The sequence below is a fragment of the Corylus avellana genome, chromosome ca9 (genome assembly GCF_901000735.1).
Source record: "Corylus avellana chromosome ca9, CavTom2PMs-1.0".
Classification (NCBI taxonomy): Eukaryota; Viridiplantae; Streptophyta; class Magnoliopsida; order Fagales; family Betulaceae; genus Corylus; species Corylus avellana.
Window position 1 is genome coordinate 998,121 of NC_081549.1, and position 22,057 is coordinate 1,020,177.

General features: G+C 33.1%; 2 protein-coding genes across 2 annotated transcripts; both read right to left on the bottom strand.

The window, feature by feature from the left end:
* Nucleotides 1-2,601: 2,601 nt before the first annotated feature.
* On the bottom strand, nt 2,602-5,646 carry LOC132191628 (LRR receptor-like serine/threonine-protein kinase EFR). Its single transcript, XM_059606715.1, has one exon. The coding sequence runs from the start codon at nt 5,644-5,646 to the stop codon at nt 2,710-2,712; it is 2,937 nt and encodes a 978-aa protein (XP_059462698.1). The 3' UTR covers nt 2,602-2,709.
* A 4,425-nt stretch (nt 5,647-10,071) lies between these two features.
* Nucleotides 10,072-13,835, bottom strand: LOC132191629 (LRR receptor-like serine/threonine-protein kinase EFR). Its single transcript, XM_059606716.1, has 2 exons — nt 10,901-13,835; nt 10,072-10,433 (listed from the first exon to the last, which is right to left on the bottom strand). The coding sequence occupies exons 1-2, from the start codon at nt 13,833-13,835 to the stop codon at nt 10,072-10,074; spliced, it is 3,297 nt and encodes a 1,098-aa protein (XP_059462699.1).
* Nucleotides 13,836-22,057: the final 8,222 nt, after the last annotated feature.

The following is a 22,057-nucleotide window of genomic DNA, read 5'->3' on the forward strand; positions in this document are numbered from 1 at the left end:
TCTAACCCACGCATATTCCTTTTCATCAATTGGCTTTGTGATTGGGAAGTCTTATATTTGGTCTATATATATATAAGCACCAGCATTCTATCATTAAATTTTGAAAAAGGGCAGTAAATGGGAGCTTCCTGTTTTATTTATTTATTTTTTAGGTGGATGCATTCTGTTTTGGTCCTATAATGGGTTTGGCCATTTTCCGAACGCTTCATACACTCGCAGTCTCCCCTATATTCAAATGAAATTGGCTCATTAATTTAAGGTTTGGAATTGTGGTTTCAATAAATGCAATTTTAAAAATTATATTTTTAAAATCGCTATTTTTTAAAAGGAAAATGCTATGTGTATTCTTCTAATGTTCTTCTAGTATTCTTTTAACTGTGATGTCGTTTTTAAAATTACCGTTGAATTTGACATTATCATTATTGACTTTTAATCTATTGATGATTTTAAAAGACACATTACAGTTTGGAGAATACTAGAAGAACACTAAACATTTCCCTTTTTAAAATTACAAATGTGTTTGAAAAAACATGTTAAAAAGTATTTTTTTATCAAATATTTGTTATGCGAAATTGTGATTTTAATTTAAATTCGCGTCTTTTCGAATAGGTACGCCACCCTTAGCATGCTTTTAAAATCGCGCATATATATATATAAAGTACTTTTTAAATCGCCATGCCAAACGCCTTACGTTTTATATCTTTAAAAAACACATATTATTCTTACAAAATCGCAATCCTAAACGCATCCTAAATTCTGTTAGTATCATTTGCAAACTCCTCTATGCACAAAAACATTGCTCCATTCTCACCTCAATTGAGAGACATCAAAAGAAACGTTTTCAAACTTTGAAAGTATGCGTTTCTTTCTCAATACTTGATTTATACATGATGCGAAGAATGAGCATAACATTATCGTTTAAAAAGGAGAAGAAGTAGAAGAAGATTAAAAAAAAAAAAAAGCTGTTGTGTTCTGGAAGAAAGAAAACTCCATTCTTTTGCCGTAATGTGTGGTAAAATATTTTTCTCTCTCTAAAGTTTATTAGAATTTTCTAGGCTACCAAACAGAGGTTGAATTAGTTAATTGATGCTGATGTACGTTTGGGCATGTTTTGATGCTGATTGTGTATTGGCTTGGGGTTGTGTTTTTTGAGGATTGTGTCACGAATGGTAAATGAGGTTAGGTGAAGAATTTCTGTGAGTTGCTAATTGAGATTAAAAATCATTTAAAGTGTTTGATTCCAAGTATGGAGAAGCAATGTTCGATATGTATTGATTATATTCTTTCCATTTAGATATCCGACATACACAGTTTTTTCTTTAAATGTTTTTGTTTTTTTATTTTTATACATGCCTTTGTGTATAGGTTTGGTTCATTTTTCATAGATGGGTTTTACTATGATATAAAAGATTTTTCAAAATTAAATGATAATTATAAAACTCCGTGCATAGGGTGAGTTATAAGCTAGTATTTCTAAAGCCAAATAATGATGTGATATAGAAACTCATCTTAATGAGAAGCGTACAGAGAAAAAAAAAATATATATGACAAAAGGGTCAAGAGGAAGATGTTAGAAAATCCATTTATTTAAACATGAAAAGTCAAACAAATTAAACATACATACCTCTTGTAAGTACTGTAAGAAATTTGAAGGACAAAAACCATAAAAAAAAAAAAAAAACCTAATTCTAAGATGTTTTCAAAGATCAAAGATATCAGACACTACATTTTTGTTTTCAAAAAGTGTTCGTTTGATTTTTTTAAGCTTGTCAAGCACATCTTTGATATTGACTCTTTTATATGGTAACTCTTTAGAACACATTAAGCCCAATTCTATGATGGATGAAAGAACATTTTGCATGACAGTTACATCCCTTCCATTTTCTGTTTTCAATAAACCTTCATCAACAACTTCCATGATTCTGTCAGGAAATGACATATTTATCCATTGCCTCAAAGTCAATTCTCCTACAAACATGTCGTCGGTAGGTTTCTTCCTTGAGATCATCTCCAGCAATATTATACCGTAGCTATAAATGTCGCATTTGATGGACGCTTTTCCTTGAAACCCATACTCTATTCAAAGCGCACGATTGTACAAATGGCCTTTAAGTTAGAAATTCAAAATTTATTAAAAAAACAAAAACAAGGAAGTTGTCCACATATCTCAGCCAAAAAAAAAAAAAAGTATGTACTTAGATATAGATATATATTACATACATGCAAACGTATATCTAAATTGCATTCATTGTACCCAAGAAAATTAAACTTTTCTTGTCAATTTTATAGCAAACTATTCCAATATATACATTGTGTATCTTAGTGGACCAGTGACTATAAAATTGGTATGGAGTGGGCATAAGACAAGGCAAAACCATAATCGTGGTAGCTAGCATTTTGGGTATTAATCTAGTGAGCAAGAAGCATATTACGTAATTGCCTTTCATACAAATATTTATTTTAATATATTTTAGAATAATTAGCAATTAATGCATAAGAGCAATAAATAGGTAATAATCCATCGACTAAATCATAGTTTGAGTAATTTTTATTGTTAATGCATATTCATGTGAATATAAGGCCTATATAAAATTGAATTATGAAAAATTTGACACGTACATTGGTATTTTTGAAACTAGCAACAATTGTTGTTCTTGATATTAGCCACTACTAGATAACCTCTTAGCAATAAAATAAGTAGAGGTGAATTTATGTACCTGGTGCGATGTAACCAAGTGTACCAAGAAATTGGGTTTGTGTAGCATCCTCGTTTTCGACCAAAATCTTTGCAATGCCAAAATCACCCACGTGTGCAATCATGTCCTCATCCAGAAGGATATTGGAAGGCTTCAAATCACAGTGTACCACAGATTCTGATTGACCGTGGTGGAGATAGTCTAATGCTGATGCAACATCAACCATAATGTTTACTTTTTGAATAAGATTCAAGCAGTAGTTATAAGAGTACAACCACCTTTCAAGGCTACCGTTCGACATGTATTGCAGTACTAAAGCTTTGAACTCGAGGTTGGAGCATGTACTTATAACCTTAACAAGATTCCTATGTCGGATTGCTTGTAAGACCTTGCATTCAACATCGAAACTTTTGAAAGCACCCGACAGTTGCAAATTTAGAACTTTAACAGCAACAATTGTCCCGTCAAATAGCATCCCTTTGTACACAAAACCAAAACCTCCAGCTCCAAGCAAGTTGCTTTCACAAAAGTTATTTGTTCCTTGGCATAGCTCTTGATATGATATCATTTTATGTTCCAATGGATGCAATGTATCAAAGAAACTTGGAAGCTGTGTTTTACTTTCTCGGTGTCTTCTCAGCATATAAACCAATGCTAGACAAATTATAACTGAACCAATATTAGGAAGAAAATATTTAAGCGGACTTTGTTTCACCATTGATCCTTTGGAGCCTGGGCTTGGACAAGGTGGAACCTGAAAAATTGAATTCCCACAAAGTGCTCTGTTTCCTGAAAATGATTTAGCTGTGAAGTTTGCAAAAGGCCCAGTAGATGGAATTTCTCCAGATAGCTTGTTGAAAGACACGTTCAAATACTTGAGATGTGAAAGTGCCTCAAGAGACTTAGGAATTGTACTAGAGAGATTATTATATGAGAGGTCTAAGATATCCAATCCTTTCAAGTCTCCAAAAGATTTTGGAATGTCTCTTTGAAACGAGTTTCTTGACAAATCAAGATAACTTAGGCTTTCAAAAGCTCCAATGATGCTTGGAATATCTCCAGTAATTTCGTTATGAGATAAATCCACATATTCAATAACATCCAATTTTTTCATGTTTGGAGACAAATATCCACCAAGGAAATTGGATGATAGGTTCAAAAACAACAGATTTTCAAGGCTCCATATATTAAATGGTATTGGTGATTCTAGCCTATTAGAATTCAGGTATAGCCTTTGCAGATGATTGAGGTTTGAAATGCAATTTGGGATGGATCCAGAAATTTTGTTGTTTGAGAGATCTAACTCGCCTAAGTTCTTTAACTGACATATATCTTCTGGAATAAATCCTTCAATTTTATTATCCAAAAGACATAGTCTTTGTAACGCCTCCAACCCTCCAATTGTCGACGGTACGTTTCCGGTCAAATTGTTATGGCCCAAAACAAGCGAGGTCAAGCCTTTCAAGGAACCGATTCCCATAGGAATGTGACCCTTTATTTGGCTTTGGAATGCATAAATGGAGTGGAGGGAATCAGAGTAATTTCCAATGGAATTCGGAAGAGTAATATCCAAGGGATTGTAGGATATGGACAGTTCTTCCAAAAATCTACAATTAGATAAGGATGAAAGGAAGCTAAATTCTTGATCTTCTGGCTTCCCTATTAACTGATTGATATCAAGACGAAGCTTTTGGAGATGTTTTAAGTTTCCAAGACTTGTGGGTATTGGTCCAGAGAGAAAGTTGTTACTAAAATCTACTACAACAAGCTTGGAACAATTTGAAAGCAACGATGGGATAAGACCACTAAATTTGTTTCGACCAAACATCAAAGTTTCAAGATTTGGGCAAGAAAGCCCAATATTTGTTGGAAGATTGCCAGAGAGGAAATTACTTAGTAAGCATATTTCTTGTAGAGAGGAAATGTTGAAAAGGTTTTTGGGGATTTCCCCTACGAGATAATTGAATCCAAAATTCAATATCGACAAATTCGGAAGACGCCATAAATCACTGGGAATGCTTCCTTTAATATTGTTGACTGTAATGTCGAACACTTGTAGCCTCGACAAGTTACTTAAGGTAGGAGGTATATTACCGGTTAAGTAATTAATTCTAAGATCTAGCAATTCAAGCTTCTCTAAACTTCCAATACCTTTTGGAATATTCCCATCAAATTTATTGTATGACACAGATAATTCTACAATCTCTCTACAGTTGTTCATTTGTGAAGGGAGCCGGCCACTGAATTCGTTGTATGAAAGATGAAGCCCAAGAAGTTTAGGACAATGGGTGCAGAGATCCATTGGAAGAGTACCTGAGATGTGATTTTCTGAAAGAGCAATTATGGTAAGAGAGGATATGTTAAAGATGACAAGAGGAAATGGACCATTGAGGCTGTTGTTTTGCAAATTCAAGACCTCTAACATAGACATGTTGGCGAGGGTTGATGGAATTGCGCCTGTAAGATGGTTACTCATTAGATGTATTTCTTGAAGATTCTCACAATTATGCAAAGTTGGAGGGATGCTACCTTCCAATAGGTTGGATGACAGCTGGAGTATTCTCAAGCGATGTAGGCGATTGATCTCATGAGGCAGAGAACCAAAAAAGCTATTGTTTCGTAGATTGAGATAAACAAGAAAAGAGAGGTTACCAATATGAGGAGAAATGGTGCCTTGGAGACCCATGTAGGAAAGGTCCAAAGCAATGACTCTTTGCCCTCGTCTGCTACATGAAACCCCAATCCAATCGCAGAAGTTTGTAGTTGTGGACCAGTTACCAGCCAAGACAGTTTCGTTTGGACCGGAAGTAATTTTAGAATTGAAGGCAAGGAGTGATGATTGGTCGGTAAAGTTGGGTGAAGATTGGGCTGACTCAAGCATGCATGACTGCACTAACAGCAAACCCAAGAGCAGGAGAATATTGGAGGGCCATTCTATTATTAGCATCATGACTGTATTAGCAACACAGAGAGAGAGAGAGAAGAGTGAGAGTTTATAAAAAAAAGAGAAGGCTTGGAGATAATAGTGGGTGTTAATAAGCAGGTTTTATAGTGGAAGTGAACCAATATTGCGTCTTCTATATATGACTACTACCTCTTGAAATTTCTCTCCTGTCAACATAAACGGAGAGAATGAGGGGAGGATATTTCTACGAGATACGCATGACAAGGAAAAATGGGCCAAGATGTTGAAGGCAGAGACATAATGGACTCCCGAGCTAATTGACTAAGTTGTGCTTGTATGTTTCCAAATTTCTCTCCTGTCACCATAAACGAAGAAAACAGCTCGCCCAGACGAGATTTTTATGAAACATGATAAGGAAATTAAGAAACGGCCAAAGTCGTTCAAGGAAGCTGATAAAAGAAAAAAGAAAAAATGTAGGAAAGAAATGACGAACCAAACAAACGAGTGATATTACAAAAAATTAAAAGTTTGATGTATTAAATTGAGAGCTTTTAAACTTTAAAAATAATTGTAAAAGTATTAAAAGTTTAAGAGAATTAAATAAAGTTTTATCAAAATTATAAGAATTAATGAGAATATATAAGTCATAATAATTATTATAAGAATGCCCTTCTCTCCACCTTATGATAAAGATAAAGCCCATGATTCATATCTTATATGTAGATCTTTCTTTTCAAATGATTCAATGCTAAGATGAAAAGTCTGAAACCTCTACAGTCTGATTCTACAATGGAGGCAGGAATAGACAAGACACTCTTTTATAAATCTTTGTTTTAGTCTATTTTTTCTTCCTGTGGACCATGCACACTCAAATGGTCATATATATTTGTCATGTTTTACATTTTTCAAAATATGCAGCCCAATTATTTAGTTAGTGCGCACAAGACTTTACTCTTTTTCCATATATGTAGGCGGAAATTGAAGTTGTGGGTTTTTTCCCTCTTAAACAGTTGGCATTGTCACTTCATCTTCAGCAATTGGGTTTGTGACAGGGAAGTCGTCTAAGCACTCGTGCTTCAAGTGACCAAGTATTTCCTGCCAAGGGAGATGATGACAAAGAAGAAATAAAGGGAGATGGCCGCCCAGTGCTTGAAATTGCGTAGGACGTGTTTGTGAACGTGTAATTGGTTTGTGGATAATTAGGGTATTGCCAACCTTTTAATCAACTCAAGAGATGAATAATCTAACAATAATCTTTTCATATTTTTCATTGAGCACTTTTGCGATTATATAAGCAATTATCTAAGAATTAGGCTTGAATTGGAACACCCAATTCCTAAACCTATTGGGATTACAAATCTTCTATTAATCCTACTAGAAATTTGTGGCCGCTTTTACTTGGTAGAGATTTTACTTGGGCGTGACTATAGGACATACAAGAAAAAGTAGCTTAAAAATTATTAAATAATTAAATTTATTTATTTTTATCAGCTTAAACTTTTACAATAAATGATAATTTAACATGTTATTAGAGTCTAAAGTTCTGCATTCACTTAATTTGAATTAAATGTTTTACCTGCTGAATATAAAAACATACATATACTCATTTTCAAGAATTAACCCGAAGAAGACCCGCAACGTGATCCACGGCAATTTCTTTAGCAATTTTGACATCTAAGGCCAAGAAAATGCCACGTCCAGGCGGCATTTATTATTTATTTATTTCACTTTCTTTCTTTTCACTTTACCCACGCTCCTCTTCTTATCTCCCCTTTTTTTTCTTTTTTTTTTTTTTTTTTTTTCATACTTCTCGCCGACTGATGACTGAAGGCCACAAAAATCTTTCCAAAGAAAATAATGAGCACAAAAAACTGTGAGAAACACAAAAATCTTCTCGTCGACTATTTTTCTTGTTGTTAAACAACCGATTTTCTTGAGAGATGGAGAGCTGATTTGAGGCAGTGCAAAACCCTCATCGCTTCATTTCGTTAAATCCATTCAGAAAATCAGGCTGAGAAAACACACAGAAAATGGGGGTTGAAGGAAAACTTAATTGGGGGACCAAATTGCCATGTCTGCTGCAACAAGAAAAATAGTTGGCGAGAAATCCAGACCCATAAACCAAAAATAAATAAAAGCGAGAAAAGCTTACCTATGCCGGCATGGTGTCTACTATGGAGATATACCTTTTCAACAATTGGCTTTGTGATTGGGAAGTCTTATATTTGGTCTATAAGCACCAGCATTCTATCATTAAATTTTGAAAAAGGGCAGTAAATGGGAGCTTCCTGTACGTTGTATTTATTTATTTTTTTCGGTGGACCAGCATTCTGTTTTGGGCCTATAATAGGTTTGGCCATTTTCCGAACACTTCACACTCGTACTCTCCCCCGGTATTTGAATGAAATTGGCTCATTAATTTAAGGTTCTTTGGAGATTATAGTTCTAATATGTGCAATTTTAAAAATTGTATTTTTGAAATTGTTATTTTTTGAAATTATAAATGTGTTTGATAAAACATATTAAAAATTTCTGTTTTATTAAATATTTATTATGCGAAATCATAATTTTAATATATATATATATATATTTTTTCAATTTTTAGATTAAGTACTTTTTAAATCGTAATGACAAACACCTTAGATATCTTTAAAAAACATATTATTCTTACCAAATCGCAATCCTAAACACATCTTAAATTCCATTAGTATCATTTGTGGACTCCTCAATGCACAAAAACATTGCTCCATTCTCACCTCAATTGAGAGATATCAAAAGAAACATTTTCAAACTTTGAAAGTATGCGTTTCTTTCTCAATACTTGATTTACACATGATGCGAAGAATGAGCAGAACATTATCATTTAAATCTAACACTTACACATGTTAGGCCAAGTAAAAAGGAGAAGAAGAAAAAAAAAAAAAGAAGAAGCTGTATATTATGGTCTTGGATCTTCTTAATGCAAGGTACATTCAGCGTGTACTAGGCACACCTTTCTTTGATTAGAAAAAAAAAAAAAAAAAAAAAAAAAGCACACCTTTCTTTACCGACAACGACAACGACGGGAGACCACGTAAGTCAAATAGTAGATAAATTTATCTGTTTGAGTTAATAAAAATAAAAAAATAAACTTCATTATTTAATTTAGTATTTTAATGCCTAATTATTAAATCACCACTTATCAAAACTTTGATTGCTCGGTGTAAATCATTTCTTTGAAAGTATGCTTGTTAATTTGTTTTACCCGCAACATTAATCAATTAGTTCTCCAAGTAAAAAAACATTAATCTTTTAAAGTCAATACTTTTGATGTTATTTGGTGTGTTGTTGGAATTCCAAACGTTAGTACTAATTAATATTATGTAAAATTACTATTTATTACATTCGAATTCAAAATGTTTTTTTTTTTTTTTTTTTTTTTTTTCCCAGATTAAAGAAAGTAAAACCAACCTACGTACCCTCTTTAGTCTTTATTTGTTACTTTTAGTTTTGGAATGGTTATAATAATCCTTCACTTATTTGAAAATTGAATTTATGTCTGGGTTTAGTATATATATAAACCTTTAAATATATGTTTAATTAAATATATAATAAGCATGCTTTTCGTGTTGAGATACCGTATATGTACCAAAATATCAACTTTTCCTTTTTTTATATTTGAAAATTGATAGCTTTATGATCTCCTTCTTTAATTTTGAAAGCTCAAAGCTCGTTTCTGTGTGCACATGAATTAACGTAGAAGGTTCTTAATCTTAGGTGATATAATTAGCCGATTTCGTGAGCTTTTAGTTTGCCAGCAACTTCAGGTTTTTTAATTGATGAGCGGGAGAAAAACACTAAACTGGCCAATAAATTGGAAACTTGCTAAAGAAATCAGTTACTTCCGAAAGGATCACTCTTCCTTAAAGAGTGACTAAATTTGGAGTGATTGCCGGATGGAACACAAGCTTCACTGTTGGAGCATTCTTTTAATCAAGATGTTTAAGTTTCGGCTGTAGTTGTTGATGTTCTAAATCGAGTCATAGCTGCAGCCATTCTTCAACCCTTGCTAATGGGCCATTTATCTTACCAAGGCGTGATAAAAATATAATTTTTTAATGATAAATAATGATTTTGTTTTAACATATGGATGTAGGCTTCTCTAATTTTTTATTTTTTATTTTTTTAAGTTCATATATATATATGTACATATATAAGTCAGTAAATTGGTCATATTAATTTTTTGGAGTTTGAGATTATATTAATTTAGTACCTGTGAAGCATAAAGAATAAACCCCGAGTAAATTTGATATATGATCTCAATAAGAAATGTAAGAAGAAAAAAAGATGAGAAATGGATAAAGAGAAAGATGTTAGAAAATCTCAGGCTATTTATTTAAACATGAAAAGTCATACAAACATAAAACACAGCACTTGAAAGTACTTTAAGAAATAAAAAAGACAAACCAAATAAAACATAGATAAAAGATATCAGATACCCCGATTTCTGTTTTCAGAAAGTGCTAGTTTAATTTTTTGAAGTTTCACAAGCACATCTTTGATATCGACTCTTTCATTTGGTAACTCTTCAGAACACCTTAAGCCTAATTCCATGATAGATGATAGAACACTTTGCATGGTAGTTACATCTCTTCCATTTTCTATTCTCAATAAACCGTCATCCACAACTTCCATCATTCTGTCAGGAAGTAATGCATTTATCCATTGCCTCATAGTCAATTCTCCTTCAAACATGTTGTCGGTAGGTTTCTTCCTTGTGATCATTTCCAACAATGTTATACCGTAGCTATAAACATCGCCTTTGATGGAGACTTTTCCTTCAAAACCATACTCTATCCACACTCGCAATTGTACAAAAAGTCTTTAAGTTAGTTATTCAATATATATATATATATATATATATATATATATAGATATATATATAAACTCATCTAAATATGGATTGGTTGTACTCATCTAGAATTACTTCATATTAAGCTAGTAAGAAAGAAGCATATAACGTGATTGTCCTTGATAGAAATATTTTTTAAAAAGTATTTTAGAATAATTAGCAATCGATGCATAAGTTGAATAAATATGTAATTATATCCACCAGCTAAGTAATCATATTTTGTGTAGTTTTTCTTGGTAGTGCATATTCAAATATAAACGTATTAATATGAAGCCTATATAAAATTGAATCATCAAAAATTTTCATTTACATTTGTATTCTTGAAACTAGCATCTATTGTTGTTCATGATATTAGCCATTTTTAGATACCCTCGTACCAATAAAATAAGTAGAGGTGAATTTATGTACCTGGAGCAATGTAGCCTAGTGTACCAAGAGTTTTGGTTTGTGTAGCATCCTTGTTTTCGGCCAAAATCTTTGCAATGCCAAAGTCTCCCACATGTGCAACCATGTCCTCGTCTAGAAGAATATTGGTAGGCTTCAAATCACAGTGAACCACAGATTCTGATAGACAGTGGTGGAGATATTCCAACGCCGATGCAACATCAACCATAATGTTTACTCTTTGAAGAAGATTCAAGCAGTAGTTATAAGAGTATAACCACCTTTCAAGGCTACCGTTCGACATGTATTGCAGTACTAAAGCTCTAAACTCGGGGTTGGAGCATGTACTTATCACTTTAACAAGATTCCTATGTCGGATTGTCCGTAAGGCCTTGCATTCTGCATCGAAACTTTTGAAAGCACCGGCCAATTGCAATTTTAGAACTTTAATAGCAACAACAGTCCCGTCAAGTAACACGCCTTTGTAAACAGAACCAAAACCTCCATCTCCAAGCAAGTTGCTTTCACAAAAGTTGTTTGTCCCTTGGCAAAGCTCTTGATATGATACCATTCTATGCTTTGATAAAGACAATGTACTAAATAAACTTGGAAGCTGTATTTTACTTTCTCGATGTCTTCTCAACATATAGGCCAATGCTAGACAGAGTATAATTGAAGCAATGGTAGGAAGAAAATATTTGAGCAGACTCTGTTTCACCTTTGATCCTTTGGAGCTCAGACTTGGACAAGGTAAAACTCCAAAAATTGGATTCCCACAAAGCGCTTTGTTTCCTAAAAATGATTTAACTGTGAAATTTGCAAAAGGCCCGCTAGATGGTATCTCTCCGGATAGCTTGTTGAAAGACACATTCAAATATTTGAGATATGAAAGTGCCTCAAGAGACTTAGGAATTGCACCAGATAGATCATTGTAAGAGAGATCTAAGATATCCAATCCTTTCAAGTCTCTGAAAGATTGTGGGATTTCTCCTTGAAATGAGTTCTTTGACAAATTCAAATAATTTAGGCTTTCAAATGCTCCAATGATGCTTGGAATATTTCCAATAATTTTGTTCCGAGATAAATCCATGTGTTCAATAGTATGCAACTTTTTCATGTTTGGAGACAAATATCCACCCAGGAAATTCGATGATAGATCCAAAAACAATAGAGTTTCAAGTTTCCATAAATTTATTGGTATTGATGATTCTATTTTATTAGAATCTAGGAATAGCTTTTGGAGAAGATTGAGGTTTGAAATGCAATTTGGAATGGATCCAGAGATTTTGTTATGTGAGAGATTTAACTCGCCCAAGTTCTTTAATTCACATATGCCTTCTGGAATGAATCCATCAATTTTATTACCACCAAGTTCTAATCTTTGTAATGCTTCCAATCCCCCAATTGTGGACGGTATATTTCCAGTCAAATTGTTATTTCCCAACCCAAGCCAGGTCAAGTTTTTTAAGAAACCTATACTCAAAGGAATATGACCCTTTATTTTGCTTTCAACTAAATCAATGGTGTGAAGGGTGGTTGAAAAGTTTCCAATAGAATCCGGAACAATAATATCCAAGGGATTGTAGGATATGGACAGTTCTTCCAAAACTCTACAATTAGAGAAAGATGAAAGGAAATTAAGCTCTTGATCTCCAGGTTCTCTTGTTAGTTGATTCTCATCCAGATTAAGAAATCGGAGATATTTCAATTGTCCAAGACTTTTTGGTATTGGTCCAGAGAGTATGTTTGAACTTAAATCTAATAAGACGAGCTTGGAACAATTTGAAAGATGTGATGGGATGAGACCACTAAATTTGTTGAGACCAAAAGTTAAAAGTTCAAGACTGGGGCAGGAAAATTCAGAATTTGATGGAAGATTGCCATATAGGGAATTATTAACCAAGGAGATTTCTTGTAGAGAGGACATGTTGAAAAGGCTTTGGGGGATTGTCCCTGTGATATAATTCTCTCCTAAATTCAATTCTTCCAGATTAGAAAGACCCCATAAATCACTCGGAATGCTTCCTTTAATGTTGTTTTCCTCAATGCCAAATGCAAATAACCTCGACAAGTTACTTATGGTAGGAGGTATATTACCGGTTAGGTCGTTACCTCCAAGATATAGGAATTCAAGCTTTTCTAAACCCCCATAACCTTTTGGAATACTCCCAACAAATTTATTGTATGATAGGTCTAAGACTACAAGCTCTCTACAATGGTTTATTTGAGAAGGGAGTTGACCACTGAACTCGTTCAAGTAAAGATAAATTCCTTGAAGATTAGGACAGTGGCTACATAGATCCATTGGAAGAGTTCCTGAGATTTGATTATTTGAAAGGTCTATTTCGGCTAGAGAGGATATGTTAAAGATGACAAGAGGAAATGGACCTGTGAGGCTGTTGTTTTGCAAAGACAAGAACTCTAATGACAACATGTTGGCGAGGGTTGATGGAATTGCACCCGTAAGATGGTTTCGCGCAAGTCGTATTTGTTGAAGATTCCGGCAATTATGCAAAGTTGGAGGGATGCTACCTTCCAATTGGTTGGATGACAGCTGGAGTATTCTCAAGCGATGTAGGCGATTGATCTCATGAGGCATAGAACCAAAAAAGCTATTGTTGCGTAAATTGAGATAAACCAGAAAAGAGAGGTTACCAATATGAGGAGAAATGGTGCCTTGGAGCCCCATGTAGGAAAGGACCAAAGCAGTGACTCTTTGCCTGCGTCGGCTACATGATATGCCAATCCAATTGCAGAAGTTTGTAGCTGTGGACCAATTAGCAGCCAAGACAGTTTGGTTTGGACCGGAAGTGAGTTTAGAATTGAAGGCAATGAGAGCTGCTTGATCGGTAAAGCTGGTGGTGGAAGATTGGGCCAACTGAAGCATGCACAAGTACTGCAGTAACAGAAAACTCAAGAGCAGGAGAATATTGGAGGGCCTTACTATTATTAGCTTCATGAGTACTGTATTTGCAACAGAGAGAGAGAAATAGATAGAGAAGGGCTGAAGTTTATGAAAAACAAGGCGTAGGGATGCTGCTTTTATAGTGGAAGGGAAGCATTGTGTTTTGGTGAGTTGGTGGCAACCAGCGTTGCAGTGGCGCACAAGACTTTAATTACTCTTTCTTCTATATGAGTGGAAATTGAAGGGAAATTAAATGATGATATCAAGTGTTGAGGTTGTGGGTTTTTCCCTCTTAAACAATTCGCAATGTCACTTGGAAGTCTAACCCACGCATATTCCTTTTCATCAATTGGCTTTGTGATTGGGAAGTCTTATATATAGTTGGTCTATAAGCACCAGCATTCTATCATTAAATTTTGAAAAAGGGCAGTAAATGGGAGCTTCCTGTTTTATATATTTATTTTTTCGGTGGACGCATTCTGTTTTGGGCCTATAATGGGTTTGGCCATTTTCCGAACACTTCATACACTCGTAGTCTCTCCTGTTTTTAAACGAAATTGGCTAATCTAATTAATTTAAGGTTTGGAATTGTGGTTTCAATAAATGCAATTTTAAAAATTGTGTTTTTAAAAGCGTTATTTTTTAAAAGGGAAATGCAATGTGTTCTTCTAGTTCTCCTAGTGTTCTCCCAACTGAGATGTGACTTTTAAAATTACCATTGAATTTAATATTATTATTATTGACTTTTAATTTATTGGTGATTTTAAAAGCCACATAACAGGAATAGGATCCTTTCCAGTCCATTTTGCATTGGAGAATATCAAGTTCATGGCTAGGATTTATTCTTAGAAATCCTAAAGTTATAAATAGGACACTTGTCCACTAACTAAAAAAAATAATAAAATATTATTTTATATTTAAATAAAAATAAATAATAAAATAATAAAATATTAAGCCCAATGGGTGGCCGCCCTAGCTTGGGGATGGTTTGGCACCCCATGGCCATTGGGGTGTGGTCCGCCACCCTCAAGGGCCAAATCTAAAACAAAAAAAAATAAATAATAAAATTGTTTAGTCTTGGGGTGGCACCTCCCCAATGGCCAATGGCCCCGACGGACGGGGGTGTATCTCTCAAATCCCAAACTGGTTCACCCCTTATATATTTTATTATTTATTTTTATTTAAATATAAAATAATATTTTATTATTATTTTTAGTTAGTAGACAGGTGTCTTACCTATGGCTTTAGGATTTCTAAGAATAAATCTTAGCCATGAACTGGATATTCTCCAATCCAAAATGGACTGGAGAGGATCCTATTCCATATAACAGTTGGGAGAACACTAGGAGAAGGAAGCATCGTGACAGGTTGGCTAGGCTTACAGGGCTTTTGAAGACATGAAAAGGAAGCATTGTGAGCCTGATGAGTTTACATACACAATTATGATCAGAATGAATGGAAAGATTGGTAAAGCCGATGAGTCACTGGCACTCTTTCAGGAAATGCTAGCAAAGGGGCTTTGCTCCAAATTTGATTTCTTTTAATACTATGATGGAGGCACTTGCTAAGGGTCGCATGGTTGACAAGGCCATTCTTCTCTTCTCTAAAATGGTACAGAATGATTGTCGGCCGAATGAATTTACATACAGGGTAGTTTTGAATGTTGATTTACAAAACTTGATTTACACATGATGCGAAGAATGAGCAAAACATTATCGTTTAAATCTAACACTTGCACATGTTAGGCCAAGTAAAAAAGAGAAGAAGAAGAAGAATCAAAAAAAAAAAAAAAAAGGCTGTTGTGTTCTGGAAGAAAGAAAACTCCATTCTTTTGCCGTAATATGTGGTAAAATATTTTTATCTCTCTAAAGTTTATTAGAGTTTTCTAGGCAACCAAACAGAGGTTAAATTAGTTAATTGATGCTGATGTTTGGGCATGTTTCGATGCTGATTGTGTATTGGCGTGTGGTTGTGTTTTTTGAGGATTGTGTAACGAATGGTAAATGAGGTTAGGTGAAGAATTTCTGTAAGTCGCTAATTGAGATTAAAAATCATTTAAAGTGTTTGAATCCAAGTATGGAGAAGAAATGTTCGATATGTATTAATTATATTCTTTTCATTTAGATATCCGAAATACACAGTTTTTTCTTTAAATGTTTTTGTTTTTTATTTTTATACATGCCTTTGTGTTTAGGTTTGGTTCATTTTTCATAGATGGATTTTACTATGATATAAAAGATTTTTCAAAATTAAATGATAATTATAAAACTCCGTGCATAGGGTGGGTTATAGGCTAGTATTTCTAAAGCCAAATAATGTTAAATATGAAGCTTCTTAGTTCCATGTGATATAGAAACTCATCTTAATGAGAAGCGAACAGAGAAAAAAAATATATATATGACAAAAGGGTCAAGAGGAAGATGTTAGAAAATCCATTTATTTAAACATGAAAAGTCAAACAAATTAAACATACATACCTCTTGTAAGTACTTTAAGAAATTTAAAGGACAAAAACCATAAAAAAATACCTAATTCTAAGATGTTTTCAAAGATCAAAGATATCAGACACTACATTTTTGTTTTCAAAAAGTGTTCGTTTGATTTAGTAGTTGCGTATGATGGTTTCTTTCTTTTATTTTTTATTTCATAGTGTTGTCATTTTGAGGGAGTATGTGGGGGGAAAAGATAAGGAAATGAGAGTAGTTGCGTGTGATAGTTTCTTTCTTTTATTTTTTATTTCATAGTGTTGTCATTTTGAGTGTGTGAATAGTGAAGGATGAGGATGATTGAGTGTGTGAATAATGAAGGATGAGATTATTATTACTTTTATGATAGTGGGGAAATCATTAAGCATCTTTAATTTCTTATTAAATAAACTCACCCCACTTTGAACGACCACTTTCTCATTTTCTGTTCTTCTTATTATTTTATTTTATTTTATTTTTCTCTAGTTGCCGACACTTCCTCAATCACTCACCCCCCAACATTCGTGACAAGGATAATCTTGATCGTGTGTTGTACGTTGAAGGTGAGGTAAGTTATTTTTTTTAACATGTTCACACAAGGAAATGAGAGGGAGATTCGAACTAGTGATTTTCGCTTCATAAATTATGACTCATAACTGATTAAACTACCTCTTAAAAACAGGTGAGATGAGGTGAGTTTTATAATAAATAAAAAAAGTTATTAGTCGCACTAACTATATATATATATACAGAATTTGCAATTCGATGCTAAAATGAAAGTCTGAAACTTCAGCAGCTTGATGGGGCAGGAATAGACAAGACACTCTTTTATAAATCTTTGTTTTTTAAAATGGTGATATATATTTTTTTCGCCTATATTTGTCATGTTTATTTTTTCGTCTCTGTGGACCACACTCAAATGGTGATATATATATATATATATATATATATATATATATATATATATATATATATATCATGTTTTACATTTTTCAAAACAAGCAGCCCAATTATTTAGTTAGTGCGCACAAGGCTCTACTCTTTTTCCATATAGGTGGAAATTGAAGTTGTGGGTTTTTTTTCCGGCCTCTTAAACAGTTGGCATTGTCACTTCATCTTCAAGTGACCAAGTAATTCCTGCCAAGGGAGATGATGACAAGGAAGAAATAAAGGGAGATGGCCCAGTTCTTGAAATTGCGTAGGACGTGTTTGTGAAAATGTAATTGGTTTGTGGATAATTAGGGTATTGCCAACCTTTTAATCAACTCAAGAGATGAATAATCTAATAATTAATAATCTTTTCATATTTTTCATTGAGCACTTGTGCGTTTATATAAGCAATTATTTAAGAATTAGGCTTGAACTGGAACACCCAATTCCTAAACCTACTGAGATTACAAATCTTATACTAATCCTACTAGGAATTTATGGCTGCTTTTACTTGGTAGCGATTTTATTTGAACGTGACTATATAGTACGTACAAGAAAAAATAGCTTAAAAATTATTAAATGATTAAATTTACTTCTTATCAACTTAAACTTTTAAAATAAGTGATAAATTAATATAATATTAGAGCAAAAAATTCTACATTCACTTAATTTGAATTAAATATTCCACAATGCTGAATATAAAAACATACATATACACATTTTCAAGAATCAACCCGAAGAAGACCCGCAACGGGATCCACGGCAATTTCTTTGGTAGCAATTTTGACATCTAAGGCCAAGAAAATGCCACGTCCAGACCGCATTTATTATTTATTTATTTCACTTTCTTTCTTTTCACTTTACCCACGCTCCTCTTCTTCTTCTCTCCCCATTTTTTTTTTTCTCGCAGACTGCTGACTGAAGGCCACAAAAATCTTTCCAAAGAAAATAATGAGCACAAAAAACTGTGAGAAACCCAAAAATCTTCTCGCCGACTATTTTTCTTGTTGTTAAACAACCGATTTTCTTGAGAGATGGAGAGCTGATTTGAGGCAGTGCAAAACCCTCATCGCTTCATTTCGTTAAATCCATTCAGAAAATCAGTCTGAGAAAACACACAAAAAATAAACAATTTTTTATTTGCGAGATTTATTTTAATACGAATCTCACATGACAACTCAATAAATAAATGTGAAGTGAATATTAAATATAAATGTGAATCCCATACTAGATTAACCTCTTGAAGTTGGTAATCAATTTTATCCTTTAGGGTATCAAACATTCAATTTTTTGTAATATTCTTTATTCATTAGGATTTTATGTTAAATATTTTCAAAATTCTCAAACTACTCCTATTTAAAATACAAAATTTAACACAATTTGCAAAAATACTTGCACCAGAATATTTGCAATTTTTTTTTAATTAAAAAAGTAGGGATATTTTAAAAAATTTGAAAATATTTAACGAAAAATCTTAATGAACGGGAACTTGCAAAAAATTGAATTTTTGTGCTATAAATCGAGAGTTTTTGAACTTTAGGAGTAATTTCAAAAAGCATAAAAGTTCAGAAAGAATTTGTGAAGTTTCCCCAATTTCTTTTTATTTATGCTAGTCACTATAGCTATTTAATACAACAACTCTCCTTTTCACAAAAAAAAAAAAACACACATGAAGATGTGCAAAATCCAAAATCATGAGAATAAAGAAGAGTTAAAAAACGGATGTTAATTCAACTGCGTCACGGACATCATGCCATGCCAATGGCCATCTTTTTAACTTCCCGCAAGTGGGCTCATGAGCTTTTTTGTCCGTAATTAAGCTCGTGAAGTTTTACGGTCGTTAAGTTCTTTCACTTCAAACTTCAAAGCGTGGCAACTTGCACAAGTATTTCAATACTGATTTGCTGATCAGAAAAAGGAAACTTTTGAATTTTTGAAAAAAAAAAAAAAAAAGAACCTTGAAAGGGTATTTACCGTAAGTGAGTCTAATTTGGATTAAAAAATATATATATATACAATCATATATGCAAGAAAAGAGAGAAAAAAATTAATTAAAATCGGTGACAAGCCCTGTCGCTGATATGTGTACGTGTATATAAATAGATAGCCTTTTGACTCATTTTTGTGCAACAGTCTCAGAACTGAAACAACACCAGCAGCGGCAAAAAGATTGATACTTTTGCATGATTTTCTCACACCCAGAGAAAAAGGTAATGACTAACATACAACCATGATGCACTTTTTCATTTTTCTCTTATCTTTTTGAATTTTTTTGGGAATTTTTGTTTTTCTCTGCAACTGCACACAGTTATCTCATCTTCTGACATCTAATTGTAATAATTTGGTTTGTTTGTATGGATAAAACGAAAAGAAAAGAAAAAGAATTTTAGATTGCCATTTCTCTCTCTCTCTCTCTCTCTCTCTCTCTCATCTGTCAGATATTAATGGGTATGCAGATTCCAGTGGGTTTTTGCAACTTGGTCTCGAGGCCCTTTTCAATCCCAGCTGTCCTATTTGTAGCAAAGTAGTTGGTGGGGATGGGACCAATTGACCCATCCTTTGCACCTCCTCTGTGGATGGATATATCAGGATAACCCATCAACATCACCCATAATTTCTATGTCTACCCCTTGTAAATTTTCACCACAATTTCAAGCTCCTTTTCTTAACTTAACACCCTAATTTTGTTGTTTTTCATGCTTGTTTGCTTTGTTTTGTTTTGTTTTGGGTTTTTTTTAATGGATTCTGGTTGCTCGTAGTTTGTTCTTATTAGGCCCCTTATTCTGCTTTGTTGTTTGTATTTTCTGTGTTGGTGAAAATTTTTAACAAAGAGAGAAGGGGTGGAGTAAGGTCTTGGGCACTCAAGGTTAGGTTTTTCCTTTCCTGTTAATTCAATCTGTTTAGCAAAATTGGAAGAAAAGTTTTTGATTGTTGGTTAAACTGTCAAACTCCAGATAGTGGTAGTACTTTGAATTTTCGTAAATTCTGTTCTCTTCCTCCCAATGGCGTTTTGTGTAGTTGCTGGGATTCACTGTTTTCAGGGTTAAAAATCTCAGGAATTACCGAACTTGAGTATTTTCAACCTATGGTTTAAAACCACGGAACCTTTTAGTGGGTTTTACTGTTTTGGTTTTTCTTGACTGAAAAAAGGTGAGCAATTGAGATAGGTTCTTTCTAAATTTAGTTAGAATCCACAATCTCGGCCATTTTCCTAACACTTCACACTCGTACTCTCCCCCGGTATTTGAATGAAATTGGCTCATTAATTTAAGTTTCTTTTGAGATTACGGTTCTAATATGTGCAATTTTAAAAATTGTATTTTTGAAATTACTATTTTTTGAAATTATAAATGTGTTTGATAAAACATATTACTGTTTTATCAAATATTTATTATGCAAAATCATAATTTTAATATATATATATATATATATATATTTTCAATTTTTAGATTAAATACTTTTTTAATCGCAATGACAAACATCTTAGATATTTTTAAAAAACACATTATTCTTATTGAATCGCAATCTTAAAAGCATCATAAATTCCATTAGTATCATTTGTGGACTCCTCCTTTGCACAAAAACATTGTTCCCTTCTCACCTCAATTAATTGAGAGACATCAAAAGAAACGTTTTCAAACTTTGAAAGTATGCGTTTCTTTCTCAATACTTGATTTACACATGATGCGAAGGATGAGCAGAACATTATCGTTTAAATCTAACACTTACACATGTTAGGCCAAGCAAAAAAAAAAAAAAGCTGTATATTATGGTCTTGGATCTTCTTAATGTAAGGTACATTCAGCGTGTACTAGGCACACCTTTCTTTGATTAGAAAAAAAAAAAAAAAAAAGCACACCTTTCTTTACCGACAACGACAACGACGGGAGACCACATAAGTCAAATAGTAGATAAATTTATCTGTTTGAGTTAATAAAAATAAAAAAAATAAACTTCATTATTTAATTTAGTATTTTAATGCCTAATTATTAAATCACCACTTATCAAAACTTTGATTGCTCGGTGTAAATCATTTCTTCGAAAGTATGCTTGTTAATTTGTTTTACCCGCAACATTAATCAATTAGTTCTCCAAGTAAAAAAACATTAATCTTTTAAAGTCAATACTTTTGATGTTATTTGGTGTGTTGTTGGAATTCAAAACGTAAGTACTAATTAATATTATGTAAAATTATTATTTATTACATTCGAATTCAAAATGTTTTTTTTTTTTTTTTTTTTTTTTCAGATTAAAGAAAGGAAAACCAACCTACATACCCTCTTTAGTCTTTACTTGTTACTTTTAGTTTTGGAATGGTTATAATGTCTGGGTTTAGTATATATATAAACCTTTAAATATTCCACTTGTTCAAATAAAAAAGTTGTTTAATTAATATATAATAAGCATGCTTTTCGTGTTGAGATACCATATATGTACCAAAATATCAACTTTTCCTTTTTTTATATTTGAAAATTGATAGCTTTATGATCTCCTTCTTTAATTTTGAAAGCTCAAAGCTCGTTTCTGTGTGCACATGAATTAACGTAGAAGGTTCTTAATCTTAGGTGATATAATTAGCCGATTTCGTGAGCTTTTAATTTGCCAGCAACTTCAAGTTTTTTAATTGATGAGCGGGAGAAAAACACTAAACTGGCCAATAGATAGGAAACTTGCTAAAGAAATCAGTTACTTCCAAAAGGACCACTCTTCCTTAAAGAGTGACTAAATTTGGAGTGATTGCCGGATGGAACACACGCTTCACTGTTGGAGCATTCTTTTAATCAAGATGTTTACGTTTCGGCTATAGTAGTTGATGTTCTAAATCGAGTCATAGCAGCCATTCTTCAACCCTTGCTAACGGACCGTTTATCTTACCAAGGC